The 25,814-nt window shown below is 42.3% G+C and overlaps 1 protein-coding gene across 1 annotated transcript in view; it reads right to left on the minus strand.

Annotated features, from left to right (window-relative positions):
• The window catches only part of NT5DC3 (5'-nucleotidase domain containing 3), a 66,320-nt gene that overhangs the window by 35,360 nt on the left and 5,146 nt on the right, over positions 1–25,814 (minus strand). Inside the window, exon 2 of the mRNA XM_027965966.2 lies at positions 5,020–5,204. Within this exon, the coding sequence (XP_027821767.1) occupies positions 5,020–5,204 (185 nt within the window). The remainder of the gene's footprint in view (positions 1–5,019; positions 5,205–25,814) is intronic.

Here is a 25,814-nt window from a genome sequence, read left to right on the forward strand (position 1 = left end):
GGTGTCCCTGACAGCAGAAGAACTATAAACAATAAAAGACCTTTACTTGGGGTTTTATTAAGACTTCTGATTTGGGCTTTGTATGGGTTTCCTTCAGTTCCTAGATTTGTTCTTATCTGAGTCCAATCTGGACAGGCTAGTGTGTGCAGGCAAAGATCAAAGTTTCCCCTTAAAATGCTACAGAACTGATCTTTACAGCTTTAAGTAAAGTTAATACTAAAATGCTGCAGAGAAACCCAGGAATTCCCTGTGCATAATTTCTAAAATTCTGTAGCCTGTCCACATGGACCCCTTCCTGGATAATCAATCATGGAGCTCTGGACAGAGCTGCGAACCTCCACATTACAGCACTGCCTGTGAGCTCCTGAGGCCCCAGTGCCTATAAATATGATATATCCGCTTTTCAGAGGCCTCAGTTTGATGTTTAAAGTAACCTAAATTATGAGTCTAATTAGAGGAGAGCAAAAGCGTATAGAAACAAAGTTTTCCAAAATCCACACAGAACATGAAGCCGGGACAAAACTACCTGCATCATGATACTCTCTTAACAGGTGAAATTCAACGAGTATGTCAAGTGCTTACTCAGCACGTACTTTGCGCCAAGGCCTGGGAACGCAGTAGTGAACAAAACTGATACCATCAGGACTTCCCTTGCAGTCCAGTGGTTAAGACTCTGAACTTCTGCTGCAGGGGGCATGGGTTGGTCCCTGGTCAGGGAACTAAGATCCTGTATGCTGTGCAGCATGGCCAAAAAAATTAAAACAACAACATTAAAAAAAAAAAAAGAAAACTGACACCATCTCTGCCCCTAAGAAGTTTCCATCCTATGCTGGGCAGGCAAAGCAAATCAACACTTGTACAGTGCTTCATGGTGGTAAGTACTGCAGAAAAAATGCACTAAAAGGGTTTGGAAATCTGGGGGGAAAAAAAACTAAAGAGTGAGGCTTCAGATTACTGGGAGCCAGGCAGGACATTCCACCAGAGGAACTGGAAAGCGCAGAGGCCCAAAGGTAGGAGCATGTGTGGCGGTTCAAGGAGTAGCCAGGTGGCTGCTGTGGTTGGAGCACAGCGAGGGCGGGTGGGAGGAGGCAAGGCGGGTGAGGAAGCCGGGGGTCCAGGAGCACTGGAGGCCTTCAGTGTCACTCCAAGCGTGATGCGAAGGCTCGGGGAGATTCTGAGTCCAAAAGTGAGATGCCTAGTGTTTAAAGGTTCACTCTTGCTGCCGAATGGAGAACAGACTACGGGGCATGAATGGAAGCAAGGAGCCTAGTCTAAGGCTACTGCACCATCGGGTGGGAGGTGATGGTGGCATGCACCAGGGTGGAGGCAGCGCAGGAGGTGAGAAGTGGATGGAGGCAGGACACATTTCCATTGAATATCTTCTGAATGAGTGAAAAGAGAGCTCACAGCTGCAGAGACTGACTTCCTCCCATACAGTGCAGCACCCCGAAGGGAGACTGAGAGTCATCCCTGGTTCGGGAAGATCCCATGTGCCCTGGAGCCACTAGACCTGGGAGCCACAATTACTGAAGCCTGCACCCTAGAGTCTGTGCTCCACAACAAGAGAAGTCACTGCAATGGGAAGCCTGCGTCACAACAAAGAGTAGCCCTCCCCAACCCCCCCTCACTGCAGGGAGAGAGAGCCTGAATGCAGCAATGAAGACCCACCACAGCCGAAAAAATAAGTCAATCTTTAAAAAAAAAAATAACTCCCACTCTCTTTTAACAAGAGAGGAGAGAATGGATAATTACGAAGAGGCTGGAACATTTACATCTGCTTTTAGGGAAGATGCTAAATTGCAAACTTGCTGCTCTATTACTGTGCATCTCAAAAGCAGATGTCTCTCATCTTCTCAAGTACTTTTAGTCTTTGGCAGAAAAAAAAAAAATGGAACCAAATTCAGTGCTTCCAACAGCATCGTGGAAGAATCATTTTCAGATCCAGAGAAAAATTTGCATAAGCATAATTGCCTCTATTAATATGTCTGATATAATTAGTGTTAGGACATACTTCTTTTATTAAAGCAAGAGACATAATGGGAATGAAATTTCAATTATCTTAAATCAAGAAGCTTTTCGAATCAGAATGAGTATACCTTTCTTTCCCTTATTTCATCTCTCTTTGTCCTCAAATTTCATAAATTTTTAATCTTCATGAATATTTTATTTTCATCTGAACAATAAACCCATAGGATAGAAAGAAAAGGTGTTACTAATCCCACAAGGGCCAATGTGAACAGAAGACAGCATCTGTGCCTTGCAAATAAATTGAAGTTCAAATTCGAGGACTTCCCTGGTGGCCCAGTGGTTAAGACTCCGCCCTTCTAATTCAGGGGGCACAGATTTGATCCCCAGTTAGGGCACTAAGATTCTACAGGCCATGTGGTTTGGCCAAGAAATAAAAAATAAATAAATAAATGAATTTTTTTTGTAAGTTCAAATTCTGGGTCTGCCTTCTTTCTTGTCTTGTGGCTTTGAACTACTAGCTGAACTCTGTAAGTCTCAGTTTGCTCAACTGTAAAACAGAGACACTATCTGCAGGGCTGTCATGCAGATTAGCAATAATAGTAGTAACAGCTAATAACAGTAGTAATAGCTACTTTAATGAGTGTTTTCTATGTGCCAGGCACTTCACATAAATCAACTCCTTTAATTATGATAATAACATTGTGAGGAAAGTACTACTGCTGTGCCCATTTCACAGAGGACAATACTGAGGTCCAGAAGCATTAAGTTACTCAAGATTACATAAAGGATAGGTAGTAAAAGCCAGGATTAAAAATCCAGAAGTCAGGCTCCAGAGCCTGTGCTTTTGGCACCAAGCAGACAACGAACAGACGGGATGCTGTTAGCATAATGACTTTCGTTTTATAAGTAATATCACAGCAATGATATTTTATTTAATATGTTTTATAAGTAATGTCACAGCAAACACTGCAGACGACCTAGAATTCAAACACCAGCTGCAGTGCAAGACCCCTTCAGCTCACTTTCCAGCAGGGTGGCGGGGAGATGGTGGGGCAGGCTGGCAGACAGGACAGCAAGGGCGGGACCACCTCACTCTTGCTCTGCTGCCATCCTCAAAGTCAGGGAAAGGTCCGCAGGTTAGACCGAAGAGAAGGGAGTCGCTTGAACAAACGGAGACATGCAGCTGGGTGGAGAATAGCTAGATGAGTTTACCTCTGATCAAGTGGCCATAACTAAAGAGAGCCTGGTGGCTGAGGGAATGTTACTTTGGGCAAGCACCATTTCTGCATTGTGAATAAGGACAGATGACAGACAAAAGCCGAGGGGAATCAGGAAATACACTGCATCAAATGGCAAGGACCTGCTATCCAGAACCAGGAAGCCGATGGTCACCCCCTGTTCCACACTAATCAGACCCCACCTGCAGGAACAGCTTCAGTTCGGAGCCTCATACTTGAGGGGGATAAACCAGAGCACACACAAAACGATGAAAAAGAAAAGAGGCCAAAGGGGGAATGGCTGGGAAAACCAGGAATAATCCAACTGGGAAAAGAGAAGACCTGGAGGGCATAACGGTCCATTATAACACCCAGCCCGTGACTCAAATAGCCAAGTAGAAAACATCCATGTTCACGATTTAGGTTTCTAGGCTACTCATGTCCACCCTTGCTCACCTCCAGCCCACCTCTGTGGATAAACTCCTTCCAGACTCCACTGAAATATCACCTTCTCGGCTGTTTCCTCAGGCAGGAGGAATTCCTGCAGAGAAATTCCCTTGGGCAGAGAAAACTGCTCAAACCATCCTCCACACAGGTCTAGCTCTCTGTTCAGATGTCTGTAGGGCTCCACCAGGTGGAGACTTCGTAATTTACCTGCCCACAGGACAGACACCTCCACTAGACTGCTGGTTCTCCAAAGGCAGCACCTGTGTCCTACTCACCTTCACCCTGCCTGCTTCATGACAGCTCAGCACAGAAGAGGCATTGAGTAAAGGATGAAGGAATGAGTGAAGGGATAAATGAAGGAAAAAGAACGTATCAGTGGAAGACTCTCCCCACATTCAGAACACCTCTGGGAGTGATGCCCTCCAGTCACCTCTCTTGGAATGCTGTGGGGGGTTTTCAAAGGGCCCTGGTCCAGACGACCTCTGAAGATGCTTCTCATCCTGCTTCCTGAAAGGTACTCCAACTAGACTGGAGAAAACCACGTTCAGTTTAGAGTGTTTCTTTCTTCCTTCTTTTTTATAAGCTCTCAGCAATACTAAGCATCAGAAGATATTAACATATTCCTTATCTAAGAATGCAATTCAGTTCAGTGATGAGGGAAACACACTGCCCACGGTTTGAAGGATTCCTTCTAACCAGAAGTCAACAGGCTGCCCCTTCATCAGACTTTGGGAGGACCTGTGTCACTTGCTCTGTGAGAGAGCAGAGTGCAAATGACCACAGCAGAATCTCCACTAATGAGTAACCTGGCACAGTCTTCTATCAGAGACATCTAAAGATCTTTTTAAACATACAACTACCTTCCAGGTACAAAGTTTCAGTTAGGCAAGATAAATAAGTTCTGGAGATCTGTTATACAGCATAGTACCTATAGCTAACAATATTGTATTCTGTACTTGAAATCTGCTAAATGCGTGGATCTTAGCTAAACATTGCACCACACACACATGCGTACACCCAATAACAATAAAGGGAGCAGGAGGAAACTTAGGTAAGTGACGGACAGTTATGACCTTGATGGTGGTTTATACACTTATCCCAAAACTCAATGAGCTTTATATATGTGTGTGTGTATATACATATGTATATGCATATATATGTAAATATATATAGCTTTTTACATGTCAATCATAACTCAAAAAAGCATTTTTTTAAAAAACTATTTTCCAGTCATTTGGAATAGAACCACATCTACTCAAACATTCAACAACAATTTACTAAATGACATCTACTGTGCCAGGTCTGAGATCAGGTCAAGCTCAAATCCCCATGGTGGCAGGGAGGGGGGCGCGGGGTCGGGGGAGACTGGAAGTCCCTGTGCTCTTACCCGGTGCTCGTTGATGAGAAGGTCCCGAGCAGCATTAAATATCAGTGTGTGAAGGTGTTTTGAATAAAACACCAAGGTGTAGTCATAGTCAAAGCCATAGATTTCAATGTCTGACAGGCTCATCTCATTGTTTGAGAAGATGGCATCTGGATTTAACAAGTTGTTCATAATTGAAGGAACCAGTTCTAGAAGTAAAGGGGGGAAAAAGACGTTACACCCTATGGTAAACAAAGGTTAGCAATACGTAAACAAAAGGAGTAAATTAAAGCACAAGAGTAATTAGCTTTACCTTGAAAACATGATGCTAAGTGAAAGAAGCCAGTCACAAAGAGTTGCCTATTGTCGGATTCGATTTAAATGAAATGTCTAGAATAGGCAAACCCCTTGAGACAGAAACTAGATTAAGTGGTTGCCTAGAACCGGCAGGATGGAGAGAAACAGAGCGAATGCTAATGGGCATAGAATTTCTTTGGGGGGTGATGAAAATGTTTAAAGTTGATTGTGGTGATGGCTGAGCAGTGGTTTTGGTGATACTAAAACCCACTGAACGGGAAACTAAGTGAGTGAATTGTATGGTAGGTACATAACATCCCAATAAGACTGTTATAAAAAATAATTTGCTTCAACATCACAAAAAGATTTGTTTTTGTTTATAAAAGAATATATGCCAGTTACAGATTTTAGAAGATAGAGAATCGTGTAGATAATCACCCATCATACATCATCCAGAAAAAAACATTGTATGTATTTGCTACCGATATTGTTCTATGCATATAGTGTACGTAGTTGACCTCACATTGTACACACATCTTTGTATTCCACTCTAATATTCTATCATAATGTATTCTATCATTACAGAGTTTCTGAGAATAAAACTTTAAATCATCATATACGATTGATACATTGCTCCAAATCAGCCTTTTACTCATACACATTTATGACTTTTCCTATTTAAAAAATAAAACAAAAGCAAAAAAAAAAAAAAAACCCACAGTAATAAGTACCTTCAGATGTTCACCTTTGCTTTCTGGTGATTTCCTCCAGATAGATTATCAGAAATGTAATTAACCCCGGGATACCATCAGAGTTCCCTGGAGTCATTGTTAGTCTCAAGTTCCTGTTTTAAGCAGTTCTATTTGTAAGGATTGTTATCTCATGACTTGTATTCTTTCTTGGAGATTTTTCAAAAACTCATCTTACTATACAACTTTCATGAGTTCACCACACCCTTTAAAAAATCTAAGATGCAATATGGGAGGTCAGTGATTTTATTTTCCAACATCTTGAAACATTTTGCCACTTTACCATTGCAGGAATCATTCCACCACTGTGAGTAAGGGGTGGGAAGTGTGGCTGGGTGTGTACTCAGTCGCTTAGTCATGTCGGACTCTTTGCAACCTCCTGGACTATACGGCAGGCTTCTTTGTCCACAGGATTTTCCAGGCAAGAATACTGGAGTGGGTTGCCATTTCCTTCTCTAGGGGATCTTCCCAACCCAGAGATCGAACTTGTGTCTCCTGCATTGACAGGAGGATTCCTTACAAGTGAGCCACCTGGAAAGCCTATTTCATCATTCAGTTCAGTTCAGTCGCTCAGTCGTGTTCGATTCTTTGCGACAGAATGAATCACAGCACACCAGGCCTCCCTGTCCATCACCAACTCCTGGAGTTCTCTCAGACTCACGTCCATCGAGTCAGTGATGCCATCCAGCCATCTCATCCTCTGTCATCCCCTTCTCCTCCTGCCCCTAATCCCTCCCAGCATCAGAGTCTTTTCCAATGAGTCAACTCTTTGCATGAGGTGGCCAAAGTACTGGAGTTTCAGCTTCAGCATCATTCCTTCCAAAGAAATCCCAGGGCTGATCTCCTTCAGAATGGACTGGTTGGATTTCCTTGCAGTCCAAGGGACTCTCAAGAGTCTTCTCCAACACCACAGTTCAAAAGCATCAATTCTTCAGCACTCAGCTTTCTTCACAGTCCAACTCTCACATCCATACATGACCACAGGAAAAACCATAGCCTTGACTAGATGGACTAGATGGACCTTTGTTGGCAAAGTAATGTCTCTGCTTTTCAATATGCTATCTAGGCTGGTCATAACTTTTCTTCCAAGGAGTAAGCATCTTTTAATTTCATGGCTGCAATCACCATCTGCCGTGATTTTGGAACCCAAAAAAATAAAGTCTGACACTGTTTCCACTGTTTCTCCATCTATTTCCCGTGAAATGATGGGACCAGATGCTTTGATCTTCGTTTTCTGAATGTTGAGCTATAAGCCAGCTTTTTCACTCTCCTCTTTCACTTTCATCAAGGGGCTCTTTAGTTCTTCTTCACTTTCTGCCATAAGGGTGGTGTCATCTGCATATCTGAGATTACTGATATTTCTCCCAGCAATCTTGATTCCAGCTTGTGCTTCTTCCAGCCCAGCGTTTCTCATGATGTACTCTGCATAGAAGTTAAATAAGCAGAGTGACAATATACAGCCTTGACGTACTCCTTTTTCTATTTGGAACCAGTCTGTTGTTCCATGTCCAGTTGTAACTGTTGCTTCCTGACCTGCATACAGGTTTCTCAAGAGGCAGGTCAGGTGGTCTGGTATTCCCATCTCTTTCAGAATTTTCCACGGTTTACTGTGATCCACACAGTCATTATCTTTCAATTATTCCCAATCATGATTTTTAATCTGCCTGCCAATGCAGAAGACATGCATTCGATCCCTGGGTTGGGAAGATCCCCTGGAGAAAGAAATGGCAACCCACCCCAGTATTCTAGACTGGAAAATTCCATGGACAGAGGAGCCTGAGGGCCCGTCCATGGGGTCGCAGTGTCAGACACAACTGAGCAACTGAGCGTGCACATACACAAGAAAGCAAGAGAATGACAGGAACTTGGCCAAGATATTGCAAAAGTAAAAGAAATTATCACTACAACATCACCCTTCAGTTTCCTCATCGCCCTGCCTGAAGTATCGCATCATTTTCAGGAAAGTATATCAAAGAAGTCTGAAGATAACATCTTTGCAGTCATTTCCTTAGCTTTCATGAAACACAGTTGAGAATTCACTGTATGGGATTCTATTTTCCACCCAGAGTGGCAAAAAGCATAAACCTGTCAGAAGAAGACATTTCACAATTATCAGATGAGTCAAAAGATGAACACAAAGATATAAAAAGCAACTCTCTAGAGTCTAGTAATGATGGAGAAATTAATCACATAAGTGAAACAGACTATGAGTTTTCAATAACCACGTCCCAGATGAAATTTAGGATCAGGGGCTGCATACTATATTTTTAAAGACAGGGAAATATGATATTGTCATCCTGTCATTTCACAAGTAGTCATTTAACACAAAGAACCTCCTCATGCAACATTCTGTGACAAGAACACAGACCATCCCATTTTGCTAAAAGGATATGGGACAGCATTCTCTCACTTTTTACAATGCTTATGCACCAAAAATTTACCTGAAGCAGTTCATCAATAGACAAAAGCTGAAGACAGGTGCCTTCATGGAAACAGGTACAAAACCACCAACACATACACACAGAAAGTGAACTGTCCACATCTTATGAATGAAATTGAATGGGTGTATTCTACTACTCTTTACATTATTAAGAACCACCTCTGACTCCATCGTAAGAGCTAATACTTATTAAGATCTTATATTTATTAAGATCTTAACCACGTATTAGGGGCTTCCCTGGTAGCTCAGATGGCAAAGAATCTGCCTGCAATGCGGGAGACCTGGGTTCGATCCCTGGGTTGGGAAGATTCCTTGGAGAAGGTGATGGCAACCCACTCCAATATTCTTGCCTGGAGGATCCCACGAATAGAGGTGCCTGGAGGGCTATAGTCCAAGAGATCGCAAAGAGTTGGACATGACTGAGCGACTTAACTTTCTTTTTCTTTCTTACCATGTATTACATACTCAGAAGCACTTTGTATCACCTCATTTAATCCTTATGACAACCTTAGCAAGCAAAAGCTCTATCATCCCCATCTAATGTATGAAAACATTAGTGACACACAGAAATTATACAATTTACTGAAGGACACACAGCCACTAAATGGCAGAGGTAGGATGTGAACCTGGGGAGTCTGGCTTCAGAATCTACACACTTGATGCTCTTCTGCAAGATTAGGGGAGTCAACAAGCATTTGAGAAGCAAGTATTTATTTTCTAAATAAAACAGAGTCAACTTTTCTTCATTTTAATGCTTACCATAGAGTCTACAGTGTTCCCTCCTTCCCTCTGCTCACCTTTTTCTCACATTATCCACTTCTAAAGAAATATCCTGAAATATCCAAAAGTACTTACTTTCACAGGGTGACAACTCTAATTAGGGGACCATATGAGCCACAATGACATACTCTGAGCATTTCAGAAAGCTCCTTAACACCTGCGGCGTTGGATCCCTTTGAGAACCTAATAGAACCCGTTGAATTCTCTCCCCTCAGAAAAACACCAACCTTGTGGAAAACTTCAGGGAGGTTGGCCCCAAAGCCTATTCATGGTCACCAAGCAAGATGCCACATTACACTAACTTTAAAACCAAGCCTTCACATCCCCACACGGCACATCCAGGCCAAAGACAGCAAATGAAGGAATGAAGGAATGAAGGAATGAATTTCTCTCCCATTGACAACTAGATATGACTGAGTCTACTGAAAATCACAGTCAAGATTCACCAACGATTTCATTTCTTCATTAGTTTCTTTTGTCAAAATCAATGAGACAATAACCTTGGTCTTATTCTTCTTTTTTACATATAAGATTCATCTGAAGATAGGGAACACATTTTAAGAAACTTGAAGGCAGACAGTTCACAGGAACTAGTCCTGAGAAAGGACTAGCATCCAACACTGAAGAGCATCTGGCCTCACATTATCAACAGGTCACTGCCCAGGATGTCACTTTCCAAATAGGACTGCATGGCACTGTCCAAACGAAGTCAGTGAAACAGGATCACTCACAGAATGACCAAAAGCTCCTCTTTCACAAATGACCTTTCCAAGGGAAGTTCTCACAGCCTGCTGCCATTAGAAGTTTCTATTTAGAACTGGTGCTGGCAGGAAAGCCTCTCTCCCTTTCTGCTACCTGAGAAGAGTATGTGAGGTCCTCAAGGAAACACGACTATGCTGGAACACGGTGCTGACAGTCAGCACATCTCCAGGGGCTGCCCAGGAATGAGTTCTCCACTGGCGGGAAAGCCCGGGGTGTATCCATCACATGAACATCACCAGAAAGCATGCGTGTTTAATTAGTCATCACTTGAAATAAACACCAGGAACACCAGTAGCTTAAAAGGAGCTCAACACCCCATGCAACCACTTCAAGAAAGTGCTAAGAATTAATGCAAGTCATTACAAGGCAAAAGAAAAGAATGCCAACCACTCAGACAGAGAGAAATGGTTTGTCTAAACCGTGGACTCCAAATATAAACAGAAGGGCCCTTGACTAGTCAGTTATGTACTTGCCCAAAGCAGAGACAAAAGTGGGTACGAATTAAGAGAGCAAATTTCCTTTGCACTCAATGGATGATGACAACAAGATGCCACAATGAGGACAAAGATGTGGAGAGACAGTTCTGTCACTCTGCCCAAAGCCCCAACCATAGCCAAGTTCCAAGGCAGCCACCCTGAACCGGGAGGTGACCGCCTTTCCTCGGGCAAGGCAGCAAGCTGGACAACCCCTGCACTCTCACAGGTTACCCACTTGCTGATCCCATGGAGCACCGGGACACCCAGTGGACCACCTACAACAAGAGTCATCTGCAAGCTTTCTGAGACTCTGTCTTTGCTTATTTTTATGGTGGTAAAAAAAAAAAAAAAAAAAAAAGCGTAACATAAAATTTACAATTTTAACCATTTCAGTGTACAGCACAGTGGCACTAAGGTGATTCACATCACCACCACCCATCTCCAGAACTCTTTCATCTTGCAAAACTGAAACTCCACACCCGCTCAACACTAACTCCCCATTCCTCCCCCAGCCCCTGGCAATCACCGTTCTACATTCTATCTCTAGGAATGTGACTCATATAAGGAGAATCATAGAGCAGCTGTCTTCTGGGGCTGGCTTATTTTATTTAGCATAATATCTATCTTCAAGATTCATTCATGTTGGGGCATGGGTCAGAAGTTTACTCCTTTTTAAGCCTAGGTAATATTCCATTTTCTGTATATCTACATTTTGTTTATTCATTCACCCACTGAAGGACATTTAGACTGCTTCCACCCATTGGCTATTGTGAATAATGCTGCTATGCACATGTGTGGACAAATATCTCTTTGAGCCCCTGCTTTCATTTCTTGAGGGTATATATCCAGAAGTGGAATTGCTGGCATATGGTAAACTGGATTGTAATTTTCTGAGGAACCATCATACTGTCTGCCACAGCCGCTGCAGCATTTTCTGGTGTTTGGGGTCCTGGTTTTCTAGTTTGTAAGATCACCACAGAAGAATTCCTTCCTTGCCTTAATTTTATCTTTACTACTGACAGAGAAAATGAATGAAATCACAACTTAGGTATAGAAGTCAGACACTTTCCACCTATTTAAGGAAATATTGTTAAACTGTATAAACATCTAAGTTTGGGAAATACAGTCTTTGCCAAGTACTTCGTGACGGCACTTTTCTGAACCCTGTGATGTTCAGAAATTCTTAAAAGGTCTCCAGTCTAATGAGTAGTGCATGGGGACAGTGCTGAGTAGAAACCTATGGCCTGAGTCACGTCAAGAAATACTCATAATGTCCTCAGAAAGGCAATATGACTGTCCCTCAGCCCTTGAGGACACAACCCTGGGAAGCTCTGAAGGAATCCATTCCCTGTCCTCAGCACCATCCCAGGAACAAGTCAGATAAAATCAGGAGGAGGGGCATAAGGGATGAGCTGAACCAACTGAGGTCCTCGAGGGAGCCTGTGGTGGGCAGTGACAGGGTGCCCTGGCCTTCTGTGCCACCCGGTGTGGCTGGGCCACCTCATGCTCACTCACATTCCCTCCTTCCAGGCACTTGGGGATTACAACCCTCTCTTCACCCCTTATTCTGGCCACCAACTTCTGCTCTGGCCAACGGGCTGTGGGCAGACGTAAGACACATCACTTCCAGACCACAGCACGCTCCCTCCCGCACTCTATCTATCACAGAATCATGCGCGAGGCTTCCACGACACATACAGCAGGGGATGGAGGAGACCGACAAGCCCGGCAGGCGAGGTCACCACATGGAGCACAGCTGCCCTGGAGAGGAGCCGGAGGCTCCAGAGAACAGTGCAGGAGAGAGAAATAAACTGCGGCTATAGCTGCCTATATTAAGCCACTGAGATGTCCGGCGTCACTGGTCACTGCAGCACAACTGAGCGTAACCTGACTGACACACCGTCTATTTCTCCAGTATGCTCACTTTTCCTGAGAAACTACCCCAAGCCCAGCATTCAGACTGTGTGGTCCCGGGGAGGTTCTGTTTCTAAGAGGAAACATGTGATCCAGACCTGGTCAAAGAGAACCCCAGAGTTACCAACACGGATTCATCCGGGACAGCCACAGAACACCCTCTGGCCAAACATCTTCCTATGTACCCTAAAGCCACAGGCAGCCAACTGAGTCCAATCAAGGAAATTTCTGGATCTATAAGGGAATTTCAAGAAAGAAACATTCGTTTTCCCCAAACATGGACCTAAGAGGATATAAATCTGGAGATATGAGGAGGTCACCTCTAGGAACCTAAAAAAGAGGCCAGTAGGGAAGAAAGCAAGGTCAAGAGACGGAGAGAAGCCACCCGACCACATTATCTGAACTTGGAACAAGTCACACTTGAAGCTGAACCAACCCACAAAATATCTTTCCAAGTTCCCCTTGTAATTAAATTAGTTTGACCCAGGCTTTTTTTTAAATATTGCTTGTAGCTGAAGGATTCCTAAAGGTTCATTTCAAGGATATTCAGGTTCTCAAACTTCTTACTGCCTACAAATGTCAACTTTTAACGTGGCATCTTAAGGCAGTCCCCACTTAGACTTTTATCCGTCTTCCCAATCTGAAATCCTCCTTCATATGCCCTATTTTCAACAAGATGGACCATCTACTAATCTGTGTTTTCCAGAACATACTGTAACTGAATAGCAGCTTGAATACTATTCTCTCTCTTTGCCTAACTAAACAAACACTGCTATGCTGTACGGGAAGGATGTTGAGTAAGATTCTCTTTAATGCTATGCTGTGGAACTAACACCATGTGAATGAGTTATGGTTTTTTTAACCATTAAAATGGTAGGAAAAATATATGGATTACTATCTATTTCATCCAAGAACAGAATATAACTTCCCAATGTAAAAGCAATAGAATAAGTCACAAAAGAAAAATACCAACAGATTTACAGTATAAAAATTTTAAACATCTGGGTATCAAAAACAGGGAAGGGTTATATTAGGCAAAAAGACAAACAGCAAAAGACTAACATCCTTAGGGTAAAAAGAAGTCATACAAATCCAAAAAATAGAAAGATAAGAGTCTCTCTCTTACAGGAAGGGAAATTATGGAGATGCAGACATAAAGAACAGACTTATGGACATGGGCAGTGGGGAGGAAGGAGAGGGTAAGACAAACGGAGAGAGTCGCATGGAAGCGTATACAGTGACACACGTAAAATAGACAGTCAGTGGAAATCTGTTATATGACTCAGGAAACTCAAATCAGGGCTCTGTTACAGTCTACAAGGGTGGTGGTGGGGGGGAGGTCCAAGAGGGAGGGGACATATGTATACCCATGGCTAATTCATGTTGGTGCATGGCAGAAAACAAACTAAACTGTAAAGCAAGTATGCTTCAATTAAAAATAAATGAATTTTTTAATGGAAATTAAATGGCTTATAAACATAAATGCTCAACCATTCCAATTATGTTTTAAAGAGCAAATGAAAACAATTGGATAGTTATAAGCTGCTCTCTCTGAAAAGGGATTACAAATGGTTTTAGTGTCTTTACTTCAACATTTATTTTCTAAAATAAGCATGTGTAACTTGGTTAAGAAACAAAACTAGGACGCAACTTTTCTCTGATAAGACTGCAGTGGTATTTCTGTTGCTGCTGCTGTTGTTATTTGTATGTGGTTTCTTTTTGTTTTTAATGACAGAACACAGAGTGGGTATTGGTGCTAAGACTAGGTAGCCTCACTCCTTGCTGTTTAAGGATATAAGCTGGTTCGACCTTTCTGGAAAGAAGGTTGGTGATAAGCACCAAGAACCTTTTAAAAATATTCATACCCTTTAACCTAGTAATTCTCCTTCTAGGAATGCATGCTAAGGACATATTCATACTGACCAAGATTTATATGAAAGATTTCACTGCAGTTATATTAAAAAGCAAAACTTGGAAGAAAACACGCTCTACTTGGAGGTCCAAACATACACATCTCAGATACCCAAACTCAGAAACCAAACATGGCAACACAAAAATGTTCAAAGAGAAAAGCTGAAAAGCATTTGAAAATCCTTGAAGTTCAATTTTTTGGTAATGCAAAATCCACAATCCCAGAGACATTAAGATGACATTTTTCTTTAACTAATTACTTTTTCTTTTTGGAATATGCCCTAGACATCAACCTGGTCTCCTAAAAAAAATTTTAACAAAAAGGAATATAAAGATACGAAGTCTCTTAGGAAGAAAAGGAAAAGGCAAAATGGGAAAAAAAAAAAAAACAACTTTTTTCATGGAGAATTTTAGAGCTTCAAAAAACAGAAGAAAAGTCTCCATTTTTCCCCATTTACAGTCAGTCTTCCAAATCCTTACGTTCCACCTTCACAAATTCAGCCAAATGCACATAGAAAATATCCCCAAAAGGAAAAATTCCAGAAAGTCCCAAACAGCAAAACGTGAATTTGCCACATGTCAGAAATTATTTGCATAGCCTTTACACTGTATTCACAACTATTTACACAGCATTTACATTGTATTTACAACTATTGACATAGGATTTATATTTATTAAGTATTACAAATAATCCAGAGATGATCTAACGCATATGTTACAACGTGCCAGGTACCATATGGACTTCCCTGGTGGCTCAGTGGTAAAGAATCCGCCTGCCAAGCAGAAGACCCAGGTTCAATCCCTGGGTCAGGAAGAGCCACTGGAAGAGGAAATGACAACCCACTCCAGTATTCTTGCCTAGAGAATCCCATGGACAGAGGCGCCTAGCAGGCCAAGTCCATGGGGTCGCAGAAGAGTCGGACATGACTTAGCAGCTACACAACAGGCACCGTATGAAGCAGATACATGGACCCCCACTTAACATGAGACACTAGTTATTATCCTCACTTTACAGCAGGAAAATGAAGATGAAACAAGATTACCAGCTTGGGGTCATAATTCATTGCTTGCAACATATCTCTATGCTTCTCCATCGACAAAAGTGAGGGCAAATTTTAAACATTTGTTTTGTCAAATATTAACTTCAGTTTATATCTCATAATGCTCCTATATTTCATGAAATTCATAAATATTCAAAATCAATTACAAATTAGTTGGTATTTACTTAACACAGCTTCAAATTTTTTTAACATTCACAGGTAGACTGAAAACAACGGTTCAAAATTTCTTTTTTTTTTTTTTGCATTTTTTTTAATTTTTATTTTTACTTTATTTTACTTTACAATACTGTATTGGTTTTGCCATACATTGACATGAATCCACCGCGGGTGTACATGCGTTCCCAAACATGAACCCCCCTCCCACCTCCCTCTCCATAACATCTCTCTGGGTCATCCCCGTGCACCAGCCCCAAGCATGCTGTATCCTGCATCAGACACAGACTGGCGATTCGTTTCTTACATGATAGTATACGTGTTTCAGTGCCATTCTCCCAAATCATCCCACCCTCTCCCTCTCCCTCTGAGTCCAAAAGTCCGCTCTACACATCTGTGTCTCTTTTGCTGTCTTGCATACAGGGTCATCGTTGCCATCTTTCTAAATTCCATATATATGTGTTAGTATACTGTATTGGTGTTTTTCTTTCTGGCTTACTTCACTCTGTATAATCGGCTCCAGTTTCATCCATCTCATTAGAACTGATTCAAATGTATTCTTTTTAATGGCTGAGTAATACTCCATTGTGTATATGTACCACAGCTTTCTTATCCATTCATCTGCTGATGGACATCTAGGTTGTTTCCATGTCCTGGCTATTATAAACAGTGCTGCGATGAACACTGGGGTACACGTGTCTCTTTCAATTCTGGTTTCCTTGGTGTGTATACCCAGTCAAAATTTCTTTTAAAACTATACATACAGATTGAAAACACATTTTAAAAAGTGAAGGGACTTTTTGTTTCTAATGTGAAGCAGTATTTACATCTCCCCCAAATGTTTCCACAAATGAACTCAAGGTTCCACACCCAAATTACAAACACTTAAACTTCTCATCTACAAATGCCAATTAAAAATAACAAGAAAAAGGCAACCCCCACGATAGGTGATTTTCTCTTAGCAAACCACCACATTACAACTTCCTTCTGACAAGTAAGACTTGGATAAGGGCCAGTCAGTTCTGCCACTGACATCTTCACATTCTCTGAAAAATGCTAATTTGTTCTGGTGCAACTAATATGTTAGGGAGCAATATGACCATAACAGAAGTTTCACAAGTATCTTTAGAATATGGTTTCCTGCCAACAAATGTTGCTTGATATGTGTTCACTTAATGTACTTTCTGTTGATACTTTGGCTCCCTGATGCGAAGAACTGACTCATTTGAAAAGACCCTGATGCTGGGAAAGACTGAAGGCAGGAGGAAAAGGGGACAACAGAGGATGAGATGGTTGGATAGCATCACCGACTCAATGGACATGAGTTTGAGTAAACTCCAGCGAAGCCTGGCATGCTGCAGTCCATAGGGTCGCAAAGAGTCAGACACGACTGAGCAACCGAACTGAACTGTTGATAATTACAGTCAGAGAAATAAAACTGCATGGCAAGTATGACCTGCAATCAGACAATTCATAGGAGCACAATACTACCAGACTTTAGAGATTTTAAAACAACCATTTTTACACAAATAGACAACAGGCATGCTCAACATCGCTAATATTGGAGAAATACAAATCAAAACTACAATGAGATACCACCTCACACTGGTCAGAATGACCATCATCAAAAAGTCTACAAGTAACAAATGCTGGAGACGGTGTGGAGAAAAGGGAGCCCTCCTATCCTGTTGGTGGGAATGTAAGTTGGTGCTGTAACTATGGAAAACGGTATGGAGGTTCCTTAGAAAACTAAACAAAGATTTACCTTATGATCCAGCAAACTCACTCATGGGCATATATCCAGAAAAAAACAAAAACTATAATTCAAAAGGACACATGTACCCCTCTGTTCATAGCAGCACTATTCACAACAGCCAAGACACGGAGGCAACCTAAATGTCCACAGACAGACGAATGGATGAGTAAGATGTGGCGCCTCTATATAAAGAAATACTACTTGGCCATAAAAAAGAACAAAATAATACCATTTGCAGCAACTTGGATGCAACGAGAGATTACTAAGTGAAGTAAGAAGGACAAATACCATATGATATCACTTACACATAGAACCTAAAATACAACACAAACAAAGCTATCCACAAAACAGAAACAGACTCACACAGAGAACAGACTGTGGCTGCGTAGAGAGGGGCGGGGCGGGGGAGGAAGGGATGGAGTGGGAGGTTGGGGTTAGCAGATGGCTACAGTAACAAGGTCCAGCAGTAAGGACAGGGAACTGTATTAAATATCTTATGATAAACAATAATGGAAAAGAATATTTTAGAAAAAGAATGTATATATGTATAACTGAATCACTTTTTTGCACAGCAGAAATCAGTATAACCTTGTAAAACAACGACACTTTGAGTTAAAAAATGTTTAATAAAACAAAAAATAAAAACAACTATCTTTTGCCAGAAACTGTTTTCTCCAGTATCTCCACTGACCATTCAGTTGCACATCACTTTTACTTCTGCGACAGCCCAATAAAAGACGCCAACATGAAACAAAGTGTCTTGGGCATCCTTTCCACCATGAAGGTGAACTTCTGCAGGGTTCCCTGCCCAGCAAGCCCTAACCCTTAGCTAACAAATGTCCCTTCCCCACCTCTAAACACACACATTCTGGGCTCTTCTGGGACTCTGCCCCATCCCTCCAGCCACAGCTATTCAGACTAAAACACTTGACTTGTGCTGGGCCACGTCTAGGGTCCCATCTCCAGGAGTGGGGGGTACTTGCCGCAAGCCAGGCTAAACCAGAGTCCTTCCCTTATTTCTCTGTCTTTACGATACAGCTTTTTTTTTTTTTTTTTTTTGGCCCCGCAGCCTATGAGATGTTAGTCCCCTGATCAGGGATTGAACCTGGGTCCTTGACGGTGGAGCAGAGAGTACCAACCACTAGACCGCCAGGGAATTCCCTGTCTTTATTATATACCTTTACTGAGTCACAAATGAAATATAATAAATTACACACAGAGCATACAGTGTGATGAGGCTTGACACACATACACAACAATGAAGCCATCATCAAAATAAAGATAATAAGTATATATCCAACATCCCCAAACATTTCCCCTCACCTTTCTGAATCCCACTTCTCCCTCGGTCCCCTGCTATTCTTCTTCTGGTCAGATTCGCTTGCATTTTCTAGAACTTTATATAAATGGGATCACCCAGAACATAACATGTTTGTAAACTGGTTCTCTCACTTACTAAGCACTCAGGAATTTTCTAATAAGCACTTACTCCACAATCGCTATGTGCCAGACACTGTACAGGGCACTGTGTAGGGAATATTAAAAGATAATAATAAAGCACAAGCTCTGTAGTAAGCAACATCCCAGGCAGAGGTGGGAGACCAGGAAATATCACGCTGATGGGTAGAGACGAGAGGAACTTAACTTGAGGCTGGGCAGGCCCGCTGAGGAGGGCAATTCAGAAGTCTTTCTACTGCATCTATTCATCTCAAAAGAAGCTTTCATTTTTCCATGAATTTAGGTATTTTGCACTATCTCCAGGGAAAAGTAATTCATGACAAATAGAACGAATCATCTGAATAATTAATAATACACATGACATTTATACTACTCCCACCACAATTTACACCTTATTACTTTGTAAGTAATATCCGTAATTCTGATGGCTCCATAGATATCCATCATGCTTCCTAAAGTCCCAAATAGAAAATTATATGCAATGGTACTTGAAATAAAATTATATAGAGTAATGATTTAATGACAACACAATCTTCAAAGTCATTTAATTTTTAAAAAACTGTTCAAAAGAAAAGTACATTTGTTTCAAGGGAAAATATTAGAAAAAGAATATTAATCGTATAAAAAGATCAAACACTAGGTAAGCTATCATGAAATTTTCATCAAAGCACAGAGGAAATAGAAGAAAGTAACTATTAGGGCCTTCCATACGCCATGCATTGCTTCTCTCCAGTCAAACCACACGCGGCCTCTTGCGCTCAGGACCAAGGATCCACAAGGGATGTCAAGAAACTCGAGTACGTGTGAACAAGCGTCCCAGATAATCAAGGCTAAGGGGAGGGCTAGGGTGATGCACGATCACCATCTTCCCACTTAGGCAGCGATCATATGGAAGGGGAACTGGAGTTACATACTCTCTGTGACTCAGGCCATCCAAAATAAATACTGGCTGCATTGGGGTCACATGGCAAACTCGAGCAGATGCCAGGTGGCCACCAGCGAGGGCGATGGAAAAGGGATTTCTTCTCAAAGCAGAGGCCTGGACTCCATGACCTGCAGAAGGCCTTCTGGCTCTCTCCTTTCTTAGCAACTCTTCCTACCTGAAGATGTGAAAATGATGCAACACGTTTCTCTCTTAAGCCCTTTTGCTACTTTTTCCTGTAGCCAAGGGTCATCAGTATCACACACCTAAACAAAAGACTTCTTAAGACTGTATCGTGCTGGTATGAGGAGGGAGGTGGCAGGGGGGTCCAGGATTGGGAACACGTGTACACCCGTGGCGGATTCATGTTCATGTATGGCAAAACCAATACAGTATTGTAAAGGAAAATAAAGGAAAATAAAAAAATTAAAAACTGTATCATGCTATTTTTCTAAGATACAAGAAAGGTATAAAAATAAAACAAACCACACCCACGTCCCCCGACCGCCTTGTGCTGTGTGTGCTCAGTCCCTCAGTCACGTTCAGCTCTTTGCAACCCCGTGGACTGTGGCCCGCCAGGCTCCTCTGTCCACAGGATTCTGTAGGCGAGAATACTGGAGTGGGTGGCCATTCCCTTCTCTAGGGGGTCTTCCTGACCCAGGGATCAAACCCACGTCAAGACATGATTTACCTTTTTTCGTTCATTCACTCATTAGAGTACAGTTTCCCAGAGGCTTAACAGACCTGTGACACTGCAGCAGACTGAATGCAGAACACACAGATATTCCAGCTGTCTTCTGGTAGGCCCCCATGCAGCTCAGGAAATAAACCCGCTACGCCCTCGCTGCATTCTCCTCCTGCCAAGGCGGTAACCACTACCCTGAATTAGGCGCTTATCGTCCTTCTTCCATTTCTTTAGACTTTGACCACGTACATGTGTACCCCTACAAGTATCTCTTATGTATTTCCAAACCTTTTATAATTAGTACTCATCTGCAACTTGCTGTTTTTTTCACTCAGTCTTATTTTGGGGAGACTCATCCATATTGATAAATAAGCACAGCTTTAGTTCAGGAGTCACACTGTGGGCTGTGGAGCCATAAAGTCTCTGTTGTACCTGCACAACTCTGATATCGCAACACGAAAAGAGCCAAAAGATACATATAGGGAAACAAATGGGTGTGGCTGTGTTCTGATAAAACATAATACACAAAAAAAGGAGGCGAGATTTGGTCCGTGAACTGTAATTTGCAGTTCTTCCCATAGTTAACATTATTTCCTTTTGATGCCATTTTAGTAGTTGTCTGATAGTCACACTTGCTGGTTTTCTTTGGTTCACATTTGCCCAAGATGTCTTATCCCATCTCATTAAACGTGAACCTCTTCTACCTCTTTTTTCAGGATGGATCTCTTGCAAACAGCATCTAGCTAGATTGTGTTTCTCACATCCGATCTGTTCACCTGAGTTTATCATGATCACCGATACATTGGGAATTACATCCACTAACATCTTTCATGATACTTGCTGCTTTTTCTCAGTTTCTGTCACCTCTTCTCCTGCTCCCTTTTGGACTGATTTCTGTATTGTCAATATGTGTTTAAATTCACTCAGAGGTCAGTCAATTCCTTTGTTCTTCCTTGGGACCCGGTGTGAAAGTCGATTCATCCAGAAGAGTTTATATTTGCTCCCATCAGGAATTCCAGGAGGCTATCACCCTGGGACCACTTTTAGTTAATTTCTTATCTTGAGGTTACACAAGCAGACCACCCAAGCAGAATAAATTCAAACTCAAACCCATGTGAGGACTAGCCTATGAGCACAAGGTCATGGGCAGACTTTCAGGACACCCTCACCCACACAGGAGCAAGCATAGAGCAGAAAGCAAGACTGACACATTTCCCTATTGTCTCCGCATGGAAGGCAGCTCCCTGTAGGTCCCAGATTTACTGAACAGTTTCAGACTGTGTATGTCCTCCCAGCAGGACAGAATTCACAGGCATCTCAGTGTATACGTGTGTGTATACGCACTCCCTCTTAGCAGGCACAGCCAATAAACCCCAACAAGCGCTCCCAAGACCATAACACCTTTAGCACTGCTCATCAATCTTCATCTTTAGTCCCTGTGATTTCTCGTCAGTTTCTCAGAGCTCAACTGTACATGCAAATAATGTTCTTTGTATTTTTCATTTACGTGTCAGTGCCCCGTACCATGGGCTTCCCTGGGGGCTCAGTAGTAAAGAACCCACCTGCCAAAGCAGGAGATACAGGTTCGATCCCTGGGTTGGGAAGATCCCCTGGAGAAGGAAATGGCAACCCACTCCAGTATTCCTGTCTGGGAAATCTCATTGACAGAGGAGCCTGGCAGTCCACGGGGTCACAAAAGTCAGACACAACTGAGCAACTGAACAACAGCAACATCCTGTACCAAAAGGGTTCTGAGACTGTCAACAACATCTAGTCTACCAAACTGCTGAAAGCCAAAATCCAAAAGAACTTTAAAACGCAGAGCATGTCTGTGTTTGCGCTTGTCTTCAAGAGCTCAACTAAAGATTGGTTTCCAAACCCAGCTTGTAAAAATATAGATTCCCTGGCTCCACACCATCTGAATCAGAATACCTGGGGCTAGAGCCTCGAAATGTCCATTTTTAACTGAGCTCCCAAATGATTCTGGTATGCCCATCAAGTCTGAGAATTACTGAAACAATAAATATGTTTAATTCTACCTACCTTTGAAGACTGACAATAAAGTTATCTTTTTATTTCTATTTTGTACTTTATCTCCTTTCACCTCCTAAAGTATTCTTTAGAACCTCTATTTTGGACCATTTCCTCCAAAAAGGGGGTTCTACAGTCAAATTCACTTGGGAAGTACTAAACCTTCATCCTCCTTCTTGGAGAGTTATGTATTTTAAAGACTCGGATTCACTAGCTCTGATAAGCTTATGTGTAAAGAAGTTCCTTTAACATACATTTTGCACATTTCTTTAAACACATCTCTCAGGAGACGGTGGAACCCAGTCTGAGAATCACTGGCCTAACGTTTCAATTATCTTACAGGTATCTCTTTAACCCGCTGCAGTTCCTCCAGGGAAGGATTTGCATTTTGTGCTTATTCTATACACACTAAGGTTGCACCATTGAGCTACACCCAGTCCTCACTAAACATCAACCAAGAACTCTGAATAAATCCTTTGACACCCTTTAAGAGCTTACAAATAGAGGAAAACAACAGAATGGAAAATACTAGAGATCTCTTCAAGAAAATCAGAGACACCAAGGGAACATTTCATGCAAAGATGGGCTCGATAAAGGACAGAAATGGTATGGACCTAACAGAAGCAGAAGATACTAAGAAGAGGTGGCAAGAATACACAGAAGAACTGTACAAAAAAGATCTTCATGACCAAGATAATCATGATGGTGTGATCACTCACCTAGAACCAGACATCCTGGAATGTGAAGTCAAGTGGGCCTTAGAAAGCATCACTATGAACAAAGCTAGTGGAGGTGATGGAATTCCAGTTGAGCTATTTCAAATCCTAAAAGACGATGCTGTTAAAGTGCTGCACTCAATATGCCAGCAAATTTGGAAAACTCAGCAGTGGTCTCAGGACTGGAAAAGGTCAGTTTTCATTTCAATCCCAAAGAAAGGCAATCCCAAAGAATGCTCAAACTACCACACAGTTGCACTCATCTCACATGCTAGTAAAGTAATGCTCAAAATTCTCCAAGCCAGGCTTCAGCAATACATGAACCATGAACTTCCAGATGTTCAAGTTGTTTTTAGAAAAGGCAGAGGAACCAGAGATCAAATTGCCAACACCTGCTGGATCATCGAAAAAGCAAGAGAGCTCCGGAAAAACATCTCTTTTGGCTTTACTGACTATGCCAAAGCCTTTGACTGTGTGGGTCACAACGAACTGTGGAAAATTCTGAAACAGATGGGAATACCAGACCAACTGACCTGCCTCTTGAGAAATCTGTATGCAGGTCAGAAAGCAACAGTTAGAACTGGACATGGAACAACAGACAGGTTTCAAATAGGAATAGGAGTACATCAAGGTTGTATATTGTCACCAAGCCTATTTAACTTGTATGCAGAGTACATCATGAGAAACGCTGGGCTGGATGAAGCACAAGCTGGAATCAAGATTGCCGGGAGAAATATCAGTAACCTCAGATATGCAGATAACACCACCCTTACGGCAGAAAGCAAAGAAGAACTAAAGAGCCTCTTGATGAAAGTGAAGGAGGAGAGTGAAAAAGTTGGCTTAAAGCTCAACATTCAGAAAACTAGGCTCATGGCACCTGGTCCCATCACTTCATGGAAAATAGATGGGAAACAGTGAAAACAGTGGCAGACTATTTTGGGGGGCTCCAAAACGACTGCAGCTGGTGACTGCAGCCATGAAATTAATAGACATTTACTTCTTGGAAGGAAAGTTATGACCAACCTAGATAACATATTCAAAAGCAGAGACATTACTTTGCCAACAAAGGTCCCTTTAGTCAAGGCTATGGTTTTTCCAATAGTCACGTATGGATGTGAGAGTTGGACTGTGAAGAAAGCTGAGTGCCGAAGAATTGATGCTTTTGTACTGTGGTGTTGGAGAAGACTCTTGAGAGTCCCTTGGACTGCAAGGAGATCCAACCAGTCCATTCTGAAGGAGATCAGTCCTGGGTGTTCACTGGAAGGACTGATGCTAAAGCTGAAACTCCAATACTTTGGCCATCTCATGCGAAGAGTTGACTCACTGGAAAAGACCCTGATGCTGGGAGGGATTGAGGGAGGAGAAGGGGACGACAGAGGATGAGATGGCTGGATGGCATCACTGACTCGATGGACATGAGTTTGGGTAAATTCCGAGAGTTGGTGATGGACAGGGAGGCCTGGCGTGCTGCGATTCATGGGGTTGCAAAGAGTCGGACACGACTGAACGAACAACTGAACTGAACTGAAGAGTTTCTTGTAACACTTTGTACTAATCTCCACACTTCTTTCCACAACTTAATATCCTTCGTAGCCCTGGCCAAGTAGCCAAACATTCTTAAAAGAACCAAGCTCTGAGATGACCTCTGCAGGGGGAAAATCCACCAGGCAACCCAAGTGTACAGCTGGAGTAACTTCTCTTGAAGGCACAGGAACGTTCCATCCTGTACCTAACAGGACAGGATAATTATCTGATCAGCACACAGGGAAGCCCAGGCTTGAGTTCAAAAAGTCACACACAATGTATAAATAAGAGAAAATAACAGACCACACACAAGTATATTCATATCTTTGAATTACAGTCACACAGTGATTTCTCAGACTTTCACCATTTTAGGACAAGGTTTCTCAGTCTTGGCACTATTGAAACCTGAAGCTTGATGATTCCTGGGGGAGGGTGTACTATACTTTGTAGGATGTTTAGCAGCATCTCTGGCCTCCAACCCTCCCTCTCCCTCCCCCCAGCCCTGGCTGGAGGCCAGCATCACCCTCTTTCTCCCAGTTGCGACTATTAGAAACATCTCCTGATACTGCCAAACATCCACTGGGAGTCAAAATCCCCCCTCCCTTGCTGCAGATGAGAGCCATAATTCTATAGGAAATTTTTGCTAAAGGTAACCCAAAAAGGAAATAGACTAGCATTTCTTTTCCTAAGAAAGAACCTTTTCTTCGGGCTGAGTTTGACTTCAGATACATAACTATTACATGCCCAGAAATCTCAAGTTTAAAAAAAAAGAGGAACAAGGAACTTGGAATAAGTGAGGGACATTCTACAAGGTATGTGACCACTATTCCTCAAAACTGTCAAGGTCATGGTAAACAGAGAAACTGAGCCGCTGTCACAGCCAAGAGGGGCCCAAGGAGACATGATAAGTAAATGCAGTGTGCTATTCTGGATGGGATCCTGGAGGAGAAAAGGAAACTAAGCTAAACATTAAGGAATTCTCAACTAAACAGGGACTTTGCTTAACACTGATACATACTGACCATGGAGCAGTATTGGTTAACTGTGACAAATGTACCCATTTTATACCCAACTCAGGTGTGGATTTTTTCCCCAGGCCACCAATGCGTGGACACAACAGGGTGTCCTACAAGACAGCTCACTTCTGACACCTCCTGCAGAGAACATCACACCCTACAGGTTAA

The sequence above is a fragment of the Ovis aries genome, chromosome 3 (assembly GCF_016772045.2).
Source record: "Ovis aries strain OAR_USU_Benz2616 breed Rambouillet chromosome 3, ARS-UI_Ramb_v3.0, whole genome shotgun sequence".
Taxonomy (NCBI): domain Eukaryota; kingdom Metazoa; phylum Chordata; class Mammalia; order Artiodactyla; family Bovidae; genus Ovis; species Ovis aries.